We start from the raw sequence: 13,589 nt of genomic DNA, 5'->3' as shown, positions 1-13,589 counted from the left end.
AATGCGGACAAAGGGTTTAGGGGGCCAGGGAGGGGTAAAACTGCACCCTGAAACATCATCTACCATACCTGCTGCAAGTGATTTGCGATGTTGAGGATCTGCTGATTGGGGATGCTGACTGCCACTTGGACCAGCTGTGCAATCACAGCTGTCTGCTCATGGATGATAGCCAGGTGCAAAGGCCTGTGGGAATAGACAAGTCTTAAGAGCAGGAAGATGAAGTTCTCGGGAACTATGCAGTCAGTCGCAGAGGGGACAAGAAGCAAGTCCAACTCCTAGCTATGGTCTGTGTGCATCACCAAGTCCCCCCTTCTACAATTTGCAAAGGAGGATGCAAATCTCCCCCTACATTGGGGGCGTTCCGGTCCAAAGAAGAAAACTGTTTGCTCCAGAAACTACTGGAGGCAATTAAATATTGCAAATGGGACACGTTTTCGTATGGGTGGACTACAGAACAGCAGAGGACAAGCTGAAGACCAGACAAAGAGTTCTGGTCAGCCCTCCGCTACAGCTCTGTGCTCACTGTTTTACTATATTCATTTATTAAATATGTAACCCCGCCCTTCATCTGTAGGTCTCACGGCAGTTCACAGCATAAAAACGCAGGATAAAAAACACAAAATATGTAATAAAACCCAAGAACAATACAAACCAACATACACCACAAGCACCCATTGTTCTCACCATCTGGTGAGAACTGCTGTTCTCACAGTTTAAAGGAATTTCAAAGGAAAACTAAGATTTTCAAGTCTTCCCAATGTATAAGGGGGGAATTTTTTTTAAGGTATTTTGATAAAAGCTATCCCCCTTTCTAAGTCTTTGGTTTGTGTCCGTTTTTCCAGAAAAAAGCTGGAAAAATGGACACAAACCAAAGACTGAGAAAGGGGGGATAGCTTTTTATCAAAATATCTAAAAACCTAGCCAAATATATTGAGGGAACGGCAGTTTCTTGGGAGTTTTTACTAAAGGGCTTAGATCAGATATCAAGAAATAACACATCAATTTATATAAGAATGTCTACATTGCATTTTTGTATGGTTTTTTTTGTCCCTTATACACACCTTTGTTCTCTCCCCCACCCTCACTTCCCCCTTTTCTTCTCTCTATCACTTTCTTTATAACTGAAATCCTTCCGTTAAAATATTAACATTAGATGGGGGGGGGTATGTTTCCTAACCCCGAGAGAGACTGAATATATTATTCAAGTGGGCAGCAGAATTCCTTTCCATGAGCCCTTGCTTCCTTTTCCACATCTCAAGAGGTAGAGAGGGGTCTGTGGCTCCTCCCTAGCACCACCCTTCAGACTCTTGCCTCCAACAGAAGTCTTGCAGGAAGCGGGCAACTGTCCCCCAAATTGTGGAGTTTCTGAGGAAGCCTGCTTGCTCCCGCCTCCTCCCACCCACCAGACAGCGCCTGCCCCATAAGCCCTGCTCCGTCCGCAGCAGACTCACGTGTCTCCGTTCTCGTCCTGAGAGGCAGCCAGGTGCCTCTGCACAGCCAGCAGTATCCGCGGGTCGGCCGTGACCGCGTAGTCGAGAAGAGCCCGGGAGCTGCGCCGAGCGAGCATCAGCATCCACGAGCTGCACTCCTGAGCTAGGGGGACAAGGAAAAGGCACCAAGTAAATGCAACCCTCTGCCGGTGGCCAAACTGTACTTCTTGCACTCAGTCACTGTGCGCATGAATCCCCCTGGACACATCACCCCCCTTGCCAAGCTTTGCCCTACTAGGGCAGGGGGTTGGGGGGGCCACAGGGTCCAGAGGCGACCCTCCAGGTCTCTCCTATTGGGACCCTCACCTTCCTGCTCCACCCCCTTGCTGCTTTTGCCTGGGTGGAACGTCCTCTTTGGGTCCAATGATGTTTCTTGTGTGTGTGTGTGTGCAGAAAACAGCCTTTTGCAAAGCTGCAGTGCAATCTACTGATACAAAAGGTGGCAGTCTCTCTTCCCGCTTTCTCCTCTGGCCCTGTGTCATCGTGTGCAACCCCCCCCCCCTGAAATGGATGCTGATAGAGGAACACGCCCCGCCCTGGCTGAAAATAGTTCTCCCTGCCCCTGCAATAGGGGAAGGTCACAGGTCCGTGGTAGAGCACGTGGCTTTTACAAGCAGACAATCCCAGATTAACTTTTGGGAAGTGTGAAACTAAAAGGCCAGTGGTGCTTGGAGGATTAAGAGTGCCCCCGCCCCGGCTATGTGCACATGCCAGAGTTCTACAGCTTGTAGCACCATCGGTTTGGCTCCTGGGGGAGCGGGGAAGGAAGGAGAAGAGATGGGACACTGTGGCTATGGCTGCATGTGGATGCAGCATTTTACACACTGTACATTTCATTCTATATATGCATATATCGAACTCTCCAGCACGTAAGCTGCTTCCGAAATGCCTCTTAACCCCAGACTACTTTGGACAGCACTCGTCTCACAGACGTACCATGCTGCAGGAGTTCTGCGTAGCACTTTTCCTCTGTGGAGGTCCGGCTCCCATCTTCTAATGTTTGCTGCTCCCCCTCTTCTGGCTTGGCAGTTCCTGGCATGTGGATGCCTCTCCCTCCTTGGTAGTTGCCCACTGGGTAGGTGCCGGAGAGGTAGACGCTGCTGTTGCTGCAAGGACTGTATCCTGCCGAGTGCCAGGGATTCCCAGCTGGGGTAGGCAGGCGTACACACACACAGCACACACACACACACACACACACACACACACACACACACAGAGAGAGGGTTCCTATATTAGCCCAGTTGTGCTCACAGGCTAAATTTCAGGAGCCCTCGGCAAACATTTCAGACTTCTAGCAAAAGGAACACATCCCTCCCCCAGCAGTCTAGTGGAAAAGCAGGGAAGAGAAGAGCAGAAGAAAGAGAGAGCGGGGTGGGAGAGGTTTTGTCCCTGCCCACTTCCGGTTTTGTCCCTGCCCACAGTCAGCATGCAAGCCCCCTACGCACTGTTCATAAATTGTAGCTGTTGGAAAGCAGACGGGGGTCAAGCCCCAATAAGCCAGGTCTGCACTTCTGCACTGCTTCTCCCCAGCTGAGCAAAGACACAGCAACAGCTCCCAAGCTAGAAACACACTGGCAAAATCACTGCTCAACCGAGGACTTTCAGATATCACATTTGAAACTGGCACTGTTCAGTTTACTGCAGGCGAGTTTGTGAGCCTGTACAGTATTCTAGTCGTCAACGGCGACTAGACTTTGCTCCCTGCTTTGCAACCCAGAAACCTTGATCTGCAGCATATTCTCCTTTAAAAATAGAAACCAGCCCCCTGGGCATGCTCAGCTCAGCGCTTACTAATTCTGCAACATTTGACACGCCTGCCGTTTGTTCTGCATAGCCTTGTTATCCAGACTCCTTCTCTGTGCTGAAGACAAGCTAGTAAATTTAAAAAATGACTGTCAGAGGACTGCCTGCTTCAAGAGTGCGTGGTTTTGTCTTTGGAAAGAACTCCCGAGTCACGGGGAAAGGTGTAAAGCAAATTGTAATTAGCAGTTTCCACTTGCTGCAGGAACTGGAACTGCCTCAACAAACTCTGTTGGAAGATCAGCCTTCTCTCTCTCTCTCTGCCTAATTAAGCAAACTACTCTACGCTCTCTTAGCAATTCCATCTCATGAACTGTCCAGAATTGCTCACAGCCGTCAACAGCAGTGGCTCACTTAAAGCCAGAGATAGGATCATTTCATATCAAAGAATGTTGTGGAACTGAACTACAGTAACATCCCCTCCCTCAACCCTTTAGTGGGATAGAGAATCGCTGTAGCTCAGTGGTTAGAGCTTCTATTTTGCATGCATTAGACACCAAGTCCAATCACCAGCATCTCCCGGTAGGGCTGGGAGAGACTTGCCTGAATTCCTGGCAAGTTGCTGTCAGTGCAACCGCAGGCAACACTAAGCTAGGTGGACAAATAGTCTTAAGGCCTTATGGTCCTAACCTGCCTTACCATTACACCAAAGTACCTATGCAGATGCTCTAGTTATCTCCCACTTGGACTACTGCAATGCGCTTTATGTGGGGCTACCTTTGAAGGTGACCCGGAAACTGCAATTAATCCAGAATGTGGCAGCTAGACTGGAGCCTGGCCGCTGGGACCACATAACACCGGTCCTGAGAGATCTACATTGGCTCCCAATACATTTCCGAGCGCAATTCAAAGTGTTGGTGCTGACCTTTAAAGCCCTAAACGGCCTCAGTCTGTATACCTGAAGGAGCGTCTCCACCTTCATTGTTCAGTCTGGACCCTGAGGTCCACCTCTGAGGGTCTTCTGGCGGTTCCCTCACTGCAAGAAGTGAGGTTACAGGGAACCAGACAGAGGGCCTTCTTGGTAGTGGCGCACACCGTGTGGAACGCCCTCGCATCAGATGTCAAGGAAATAAGCAGCTAAACAGCTATCCTATTTTTAAAAGACATCTGAAGGCAGCCCCGTTTAGGGAAGTTTTTAATATTTAATGCTGTATTGTTTTTTGTTTGTTTGTTTGTTTTTTTTAAATAATTTTTTATTCGTTTTTCATAGAGATATTAACAGTCGTTCACATTACAAGTAATCCAAACTGTTTGACTTCCTTCCATCCCATAGGTGGTAAATTCTGTCAATCCTAATTCGTATTTTCTATTTACATCAAATTCGTAACATTGTAGAGGTTATGTTGCTACCCCTAACGCTCTCATACCCATATAATTTCCCTTAGCATATTCTATAAATTTACTCCATTCAGCTTGGAACTTCACATCATCCGAATCACGTACTCTGTGTGTTAGTTTGGCTAATTCCATAAATTCTGCAACCTTCGATTGCCACTCAATGATAGATGGTATTTCACTTGTTTTCCATTTCTGGGCGATAAGAATTCTAGCTGCCACTGTGGCGTACATAAAGAATCTTAAGTCGGATTTTGGGATTTCATTATCGACCAGACCCAACAGAAAAGCCTCGGGCTTCTTCGGAAAGGTAAGTTTCAAAAAAAAATAATAGTTCGTTATAAACCAAATCCCAAAATTGTTTTATCCTATCACACCCCCACCACATGTGGAAGAATTCCCCCACCGATGTTCTGCATTTCCAACACCATTTGTTTTGGTTCCTGTACATCTTAGATAATTTTGCTGGCGTTAAATACCAGCGATATACAAGTTTCATAACGTTCTCCTTTAGTACAGTACAAGCTGTAAAATTTATATTTTGTTTCCACAGTTTTGACCACATATCGGATGGGAAATGCTGTATTGTTTTTAACACTTGATTGGGAGCCGCCCAGAGTGGCTGGGGAAACTCAGCCAGATGGGTGGGGTATAAATAAAATAATAATAATAAATAATAAATAATAATAATAATAATAATAATAATAATAATAATAATAATAATTTATTATCATCATCATCTCCTCTGTTTTATCTCTAAGCCAACACAGAGAAGATGTTTATCACATGAACCACAGAATGAGAAAAGCAAACTGGCCATCAAGTCATCAAACTGTCAAGCTGTAAGGGACCCCAAGGGTCACTGAACCCAAACCCCCTGAAAGGCAGGAATCTCAACGAAAGCATCCATGATGGATGGTCATCCAAAGGCAAGGCAACTGCTTTTTGCAGAAGTGAAACCATCTCCAAAATGAAGGACATGTTACACCGGCAGAACAAGTGTAAACCAAATCAGAAGGAATGTCGACAGGCTATCACTAAAGGAGCTTAGGCTAAATCAGCGTTTCCCTAACTTGGGTCTCTGGCGGTTTTTTTTGACTACAACTCCCATCATCCCTAGCTATCAGGACCAGTGGTCAGGGATGATGGGAACTGTAGTCCAAAAACAGCTGGAGACCCAAGTTGGGGAAACACTGGGCTAAATAATGGAGACTACTTTTTTAAAAAAAGCACCAGACAGATGAAAAAAAGGTGTAAAGGGAGGGTGAGCAAATCACAGAAGAGCTAAAGAAATCCTTTGCCCCTGCTTACATGTCAGATGTTGGGGAAAGACCCACAACCGAACCCACTGCACCCAAGACATCCATGCAAAGGATGGGCCTATCAACGTTTTAGAAACTGACAGCTTAAAACCCAGCTTCCTGTGGCCAGGTGGCCTCTACACCCAAGGCGCTCCAGGGGTAATTGGCTTCCTACAGGAGTGGAAAATGCTCAGGGTTCTACTGCCCAGTGCCAGAGTCTTACAGGCTCTCCTGGAGTCTATACTGTGCTGCCAAAACTATTGCAACGAAAAGCCTTCCATCTCAAAACTAGGAAGCCACCTAAGAGCACAGCACTCCAAACTCCCAAAGCCTCTGTCAACAAAGAGCATCGTTTACCTCCGCCAGAACCAAATCCACCGGCTCCACCTCCAGCGCCACCCATGGGCGAGCCGCCCCCAAAGTGCTGAGGGAACTGGGGCAAGGTCTTCTTCCGCTTCCTCTCCACTTCTTCCTTATCTGCAACCAAGGACACAAGAGGAGAGTCGTCAAAGACAGGGGCCCTGCGTTGGCACTGGACAAACAGAAGTAGCATGACACTTCTTGGTACAAGCTCCCTGTACCTTCCACCACCGGGTAGTAGGTAAACTGCTTGGAGTCACTCACGTCACCCCCTCGCTTGCGCTTCAGCTGAAGGAACACGGTGACCGGGCGCTCTATCTTGGTCTTGTGGTAGGGTGGCGTGCGGAACACAATGGCGTACTGCAAGGACACAAAGTGTGAACACCTGAATGGCAACCCAAGGGGCAGCTCCGAATGATTCAGAGTCAACGTATCATAATGTAAAGAACTTAACTACTGCCGTGGGTTAGAGGAGAATCAAAAACAGAGTTGGATGTCATAAGCACACAGAGAAAAGTGAGCTCAAAATTGACAGGCTCCCTCCTACCCACAGCGGTCTGATAGAGAGATATTCTTACAGCACCCGGCAGATTAATTCCCATGAGGCAGAGCAGCAAAATGTTAGGAATATGGGAAGCTGCCTTCCACTGAGTCAGACCATTGCTCCGTCTTGTTCAGTATTGTTTACACTGACTGGCAGCTGCTTCCAGGGTATCTGAGAGAAGTTTCTAGCCCTACCTAGAGACACCAGGGATCGAACCTGCTGCATACAAAGCCAGTGAGCTACAGCCGTTGCCCAGTTAAGTATTAACCCTTCTAAAAACCAGCCAGCCAGGAGGAGAACCATCACAATGCAGTGCCCAAAATAGCTCAGCAGGATTTCACGAGCCTACGATATTGAACAGAGCTGAGGCGTCCAGGGAAATATACCTCTAGAAATGGATTATCAACTAGGACAACTGCTGCAGCTTATATTCCACATCTTGGCCCGGAGTCCCAACTGATGTGTCTGAAGAAATCAGTTTCGTCCATGCAACCCCTGCAGCTGCCAAGTCACTCACCTCACCCAGGAATAGCAATGAAAATGGGCAAGTAGTTGCCTGGTTCATGACCCAAAGTAAGTCACACAACCATGCAGAATATAGTTTTATCGCCCTCCAAGCAAACGTTTTACCGGAAGAAAAACCCAGTTTCCCAGGGCTTGCGTTCACTGGTCGCGAGAGGTGAGCAAACCAGGAAAAGGGCATAGGCTTTCCAAAGATCTTGCAAAGCACATCAGGTGTAACAGGTGACAACAATATGCTTAGGACCTATGTATACTGTAGCAGAACCTCGCATTTTCCCCAGGCAAATGAAACCCCAAGCACACACTTACAATTCTTAAATTCCCATGTACACAAAACCTGGTGGTCTTTTACCTGTCTTTTAGCCTGGTGCCACATGGAACGCTACACAATTTTGATATCTAATTGCTCAAGCTGACAAGAGATTTGCTCCGCAAGACTGATCTTTTGAGTGGGACCCAGGCCTCCCACGACCCAACTGGTACCTGTTTGTGTACGTCTGTAGGGGAGAAGTCCCCAAAGGCCTGCCAGCCATTCTCATCGTCTTCATAAAACCGCACCTCAATATCATCTGGAGGAGGAAGAGAAAAGTTATTTCCCTTGTGAGCGCCGGTCATTGCACCAACCCACCCTGTCTCAGGTCCCAGGCATCTGAACTAGCACAGGGTCTCATTTATTAAGGCCTTTTCTCTCCCCCCACTAAATATATTCTCAGTGCAATCAATCCCACTACATGACCACAGCCCAGCCCTCTAGAGCAGGCATCCCCTAACTCGGCCCTCCAGTTCTTTTGGGACTACAACTCCCATCCCTAGCTAACAGGACCAATGGTCAGGGATAGGAATTGTAGTCCCAAAACAGCTGGAGGGCAGAGTTCGGGGATGCCTGCTCTAGAGCATCATTTTCTCCCTTTCCCAAGCCATGTTCAGGCCACAAGTCTCCTCCGCAGCCACATGGGGTCTTCCTTCATTCCTTCTCCTTGTGCTAATGAAGAGCCCTCTGAGGACCGATTTACAAAGGGACCATCTGCCTTGGAAAGCAATGTCTACACTTGCTTCTTCTGAAGCAAGCCTGGCAGAAACGCAACAAGTTGTCCTGTTCCATTCTAACAAAAAAAAATTTCTTTTCATAATCCTATTTACTAGGGGTGTAACTGGGGCCCCTGGACCCTTAAGATGAAAGGGCAGATAAGAAAGTGCACACACAAACAAAATACATATACAGTGGTACCTCGGGTTGAGAACTTAATTCGTTCTGGAGGTCCGTTCTTAACCTGAAACTGTTCTTAACCTGAGGTACCACTTTAGCTAATGGGGCCTCCCGCTGCTGCTGTGCTGCCGCAGCACAATTTCTGTTCTCATCCTGAAGCAAAGTTCTTAACCCGAGGTACTACCGGTATTTCTGAGTTAGCAGAGTATGTAACCTGAAACGTCTGTAACCTGAGATACCACTGTATATCTGTATTTGGAAAATCCTAGCCAAATGAAGTAGTCTTGAGAACAAAGAAGAAACCAATACAACCGGGTCAGAATTTGGTCTCCGTCCAGATTTCTGAAGAATGTTTAAGGAATCAAGCTCTTAAGACTCACAGGCATAATTGGACAGGGTACCTCCAACCTTTTAAAGCCTGTGGGCACATATGGATTTTTGAACGGATGCTGTGAGGACATCCTTTTCTGGTCGCTTCTGTTCCTCTAGATCAACGCCCCCAGCCTAGCCCACAGAAAAGGACCATGTGCACAGGCTTCTTTCCCAATGGATCTGAGTAAAAGCGAGATCCAGCAGAATCAATCTGAGCCTTCAAAAACATGCAGAGATGAAATAAGAAGTGTGCCACTGCTCCTGGAAAATCTTCCAAAAGAAACCATCCTCATAACCTCACCACCAAGGGGGCAGTGGCTTCCTGGGTGCCTAGATAAGATCACAAATCACCTTGTTGGTAACCCCGTCTAATGCTTCCTAATGTTCAAGACCTCGAATGCTACTCCGCAAAAACATCAACAAATGAAAGGTAAGAAAATAAGGGGGATAAGGGACAGCGCTTACCTTTCTGGACTTTATCACACAGCAGGTAAACTTCATCCCCGCCTCGCACGGAACCAGCTGTCTTGTCCATTCTTGAGATCTTCAGGTTGGAAGCCCCGGGGGATTCTAAAGAGCAAGGAAAATGCAGAGCTGTGTAAATGATATCCAGGCGCCTGGAGAGATGTGTTTTTGTATGTAATCATATGTACAAATGTAAGAAAAGGGACTCCATACAAGAGCCACATTATTTCAAGCCAAAGGCATGCCTGGAGGTTCACATGCGTGCCTAGAGGTTCACAAACTTTGGCTAGCCTCAGTAGCCCATTATTTTTATCAACCTTCCCCTTTCAAGTACTCTAGCCATGCACCCAGAGGGTTCAGGGAAGCAATGTGTCAGTCTTTCCATTTGTGCAAAGCTATGGAGACGCAGGAGGAAGGACCTCCAAAATGTGGTGCAGAGAGAGATTCAACTCTTTTCCGTGCTAGTTCTGTGCAATGCAAGGAGATCATAGTGGAAGGCCTCACTACACGCTCAGAAAGGAAGTGATTTATGGCTACTACTTGCCACCTGGTGGCCATAGTTTGTGGTGTCTCCCTTACAGCAGCCCAGTTCCCCGGGCCCCACCTGAGCTCATAAGCTCTTCAGTACAAATGTGAAGACTTGAAATTAGTGTTCTACAAAGGCTGTATGACCCAAAATATCAACAATCAGGTCCTGGGGAGAAGGATGGCACAGTCCTCTCAACAGATGTGTGAACCTTGAGGCCTAAATGCAGCTGTGGTGGTCTTCCCAATATCAGAGACGAGGCACACGCTGAAGACAGGAGTTCCCGGATTAAAAAAAACAACTTGATAAGTTGTGTGCCTTTGTTTGACCCTTTTACATGGTTTTGTGTGTATTGTGGCATTTTATGCATTGTGACTTGCTGTTCTTTCTTTTTTTACTGCTAACAGTTTAGTAATTATTTATTACAATTGTTAAGAGCGTTAAGAATTTATGTTTAATTGTGGTTTGCTGATATTTAATTTCATTGTGAACCATTATATTCTAATGGATTACTGAGAGTTGCTTTATTTGAACCAAGTTGTTTATTTTAAACCACAGAGCCTAGGGCTTGCCGATCAGAAGGTCAGCGGTTTGAATCCCCGCGATGGGGTGAGCTCCCGTTGCTCGGTCCCAGCTCCTGCCAACCTAGCAGTTCGAAAACACGTCAAAAATGCAAGTAGATAAATAGGAACCGCTACAGCAGGAAGGTAAACAGCATTTCCGTGTGCTGCTCTGGTTCACCAGAAGTGGCTTTGTCATGCTGGCCACATGACCTGGAACCTGTACACCGAGTCCCTCGGCCAATAACGCGAGATGAGCGCCGCAACCCCAACAACTGGACCTAATGGTCAGGGGTTCCTTTACCTTTATGCATTATGACTTTTTTTGGTACTGGATCGGCTTGTTACAAGGAGTGTGCATGATTTCTGTCATCTCTTCAGTTTGCAAACCGCCTTCCATATAGTAAGATAGAAAGGAGGTATACAAATAAAAAGTGAAATGAAATGAGGAGTCTCAAAGCGGCTAACAATCTCATTTGCCTTCCTCCCACACAACAAACACCCTGTGAGGTGAGTGAGGCTGAGAGACTTCAGAGAAGTGTGACTAGCCCAAGGTCACCCAGCAGCTGTATGTGGAGGAGCGGGGAATCGAACCCGGTTCACCAGATTACGAACTCTTCAAAGCCCCACCCGGCCCAGTCAAAGCCCCACCCGGCCCAGCAAGGTAAAAAGGTAAAGGTAAAGGACCCTTGGACAGTTAAGTCCAGTCAAAGGCGACAATGGGGTTGCAGCACTCATTTTGCTTTCAGGCTGAGAGAACCGGCGTTTGTCCACAGTCAGTTTTCCGGGTCATGTGGCCAGCATGACTAAACCACTTCTGGTGCACGGAGGACCATGGCGGAAACCAGAGCGCACGGAAATGCCGTTTGCCTTCCCGCCACAGCAGTGCCTAGTTATCAACTTGCACTTTGACATGCTTTTGAACTGCTAGGTTGGCAGGAGCTGGGACAGAGCAATGGGAGCTCACTCCATCATGGGGATTTGAACTGCTGACCTTCCGATCGGCAAGCCCAAGAGGCTCAGTGGTGGTTTAGACCACACTGTGGCTAACCAGATGCCTATGTTCAAAACGTGGCCAAGCAGTAGACACAGTGGCAGATGCTTGCTCCATGGCTCTCCTCCAAACAAGGGTGAAACCCCAACTGAGGTCAGTCCACAGACCAAGAGAGAAGACTCACTGCTGTCGTGGATAGGGTCCGAGATAACCGGCTTCAACGCCAGGCTGAAGTTTCCACTGCTGTCACGAAGGTAGGCACTGAATCGCAGCCGGACAATGCTGAGGTCCATTGTTTTCTTCAGCTCCTTAGCCTCTTGCTCAATCTCTTCTTCTTCAGATTCTGCCAAAGTAGATGCTGAATTATACACCAGGCAAACAAGGGCTACTACATCCACGAACCCGGGGGCCCAGTACCACACGTCGGAGTGTACCCTTCCCTACCAAAGGCAAGAGGTCATAATGTCTCTGAAGGACAAGTACCCCATCCCTGCCTTTGAAAATAATGCCATCTGTGATTATGGGATCTGTCCAACCTGGGCACCAAAGGCTTTTTTTGAAAGATACGTTTGAACAGCCCAGGCCTCTTGCTTAGTTCCAGGCAATATCTGGTTTTCAACATCGCAATATATCACCAACTAAACATTGCGATATACTGATATATCACAATGTCAGAAATAAGGATGGAGCTATGTAGAGGCATTGGCTGGCTTCAGTTTTCCCCATATTTTTGCATAGCACACACACATATGATTCATAAAATATTGCCAGGTCAAAAATTACGAAACAGATATCACAATATGGGCTTCAAACCGGTTTTGGGCAATATGTCGATATATCACCCAGCCCTACTCTTGCTATCAGAATAACTATGCATGAGGCAGTATGTTCTCGGTGTTTTGCAAACACAGGTCATGTATACAATCTCTGCCTACCATATGAACCACAGCTGGAAAAGACATTCTCCTGCAACAATTGCTGTGTGTTCTCTCCTACCCCTGGGGTGACCTGGTGGGATCCTTCCTTTTACCACTGGGTTTCCCCACACTCTGCTAAAACACATGGCTTCTTGGCTGTGGCTCCCATGTGGCAGGATGGGGTTTGAAGTGTGTCCCTGTTGTCAGCAAGTGGAAGGCCAATGACCTAACGTTTGCATAGTGCTTTGAGTTTTTGAAGTGCCCCATATAATCCCTGCAATAACTGCACGCAAGAGAGGTCAGTATCACTATCTCCAAATTACAGGTTGGAGATCCAAGGTCAAGAAATTGCAACTGGCCCAAAGGCACCTACAAAGTTTACAGCAGAGGCGAAGATCCGAACCCAGAATTTCTGGGCTCCTGCACCTTTACTGGGTTGATAACTGTGCAGGAAACTAGCTTATGAATTATATCGAAAAGACATAAAGATCCACATTATACCGGGCCTACTAAGAAAAGCAGAATCGAGTTGGTTAGAACGTTATGTCTGTCAATAACTCATAATAGCTTCTGGTGTCTCAAACAAAAACCTTGAGGGCCACAGCAAGGGCAATCCTGACTTGCTTTTGGACCATTACGCCCTTCTTCCTGGAAAAATACATGAACAAGTTGTCCCATTTTAATCAAACCCATGTAAGTGAGTCTTCCACTGGAAGCACAACGCTCCCACTAGGGCCACTGAAAAGCCCAGCTTCTAGAAAGTCATACTTCAATGCTGGCCCCCGTTTTAAGGGGCAATCTTACAGAATATTACACAAGCTCAGATGTGATGTTTGTTCCCAGGTTTCAATAGGGCCTGGCAATTGAAAGGGAAGCTCATGCTAAGCTCCAGAAAGCCATTCCTCTCACATGCTCTGTTCTATTCTCAACTCTGCTCTGCCCTTTGACCATTCTCCCCTTCCTAATTTCAGTCTTCCCCTTTCCTGTACCTTGCCCCTATCAACCCCCCCCATACCCTAGAAAGGGGTGATTCTGAGTTAAAGGGCCTTCCTTCTAATTCCAGACGGAGTGGGAAGGATCAGATTCTGGCCACTCTATAGAGGGCAATGCCTTCTACACATGCTCAGAGGCACAGTTCTGCATGGAAACCCAAGAGCCTTTAAAGTCAGGTGCGTAGACTCAATGTCACCTGGACA

At 47.1% G+C, this 13,589-nt stretch overlaps 1 protein-coding gene across 3 annotated transcripts in view; it reads right to left on the bottom strand.

Annotated features, from left to right (window-relative positions):
• Window positions 1-13,589, bottom strand: part of NFKB2 (nuclear factor kappa B subunit 2) — a 41,193-nt gene that overhangs the window by 12,702 nt on the left and 14,902 nt on the right. For all 3 annotated transcript variants that reach the window (XR_009557646.1, XM_035137517.2, XM_035137516.2), the window contains exons 8-15: window positions 11,661-11,819; window positions 9,397-9,501; window positions 7,836-7,921; window positions 6,508-6,646; window positions 6,284-6,403; window positions 2,427-2,636; window positions 1,452-1,593; window positions 69-183 (exon numbers count right to left, since the gene is read on the bottom strand). Coding sequence is in view for 2 of the 3 variants with exons in the window: in XM_035137517.2 (XP_034993408.1) it covers window positions 69-183; window positions 1,452-1,593; window positions 2,427-2,636; window positions 6,284-6,403; window positions 6,508-6,646; window positions 7,836-7,921; window positions 9,397-9,501; window positions 11,661-11,819 (1,076 nt within the window). In the remaining variant the exon portion in view is untranslated. The remainder of the gene's footprint in view (window positions 1-68; window positions 184-1,451; window positions 1,594-2,426; window positions 2,637-6,283; window positions 6,404-6,507; window positions 6,647-7,835; window positions 7,922-9,396; window positions 9,502-11,660; window positions 11,820-13,589) is intronic.

Source organism: Zootoca vivipara, chromosome 5 (assembly GCF_963506605.1).
Source record: "Zootoca vivipara chromosome 5, rZooViv1.1, whole genome shotgun sequence".
Classification (NCBI taxonomy): Eukaryota; Metazoa; Chordata; class Lepidosauria; order Squamata; family Lacertidae; genus Zootoca; species Zootoca vivipara.
Note: the sequence above shows the minus strand (reverse complement) of the source record. Positions and strands in the feature narration are given on the sequence as shown.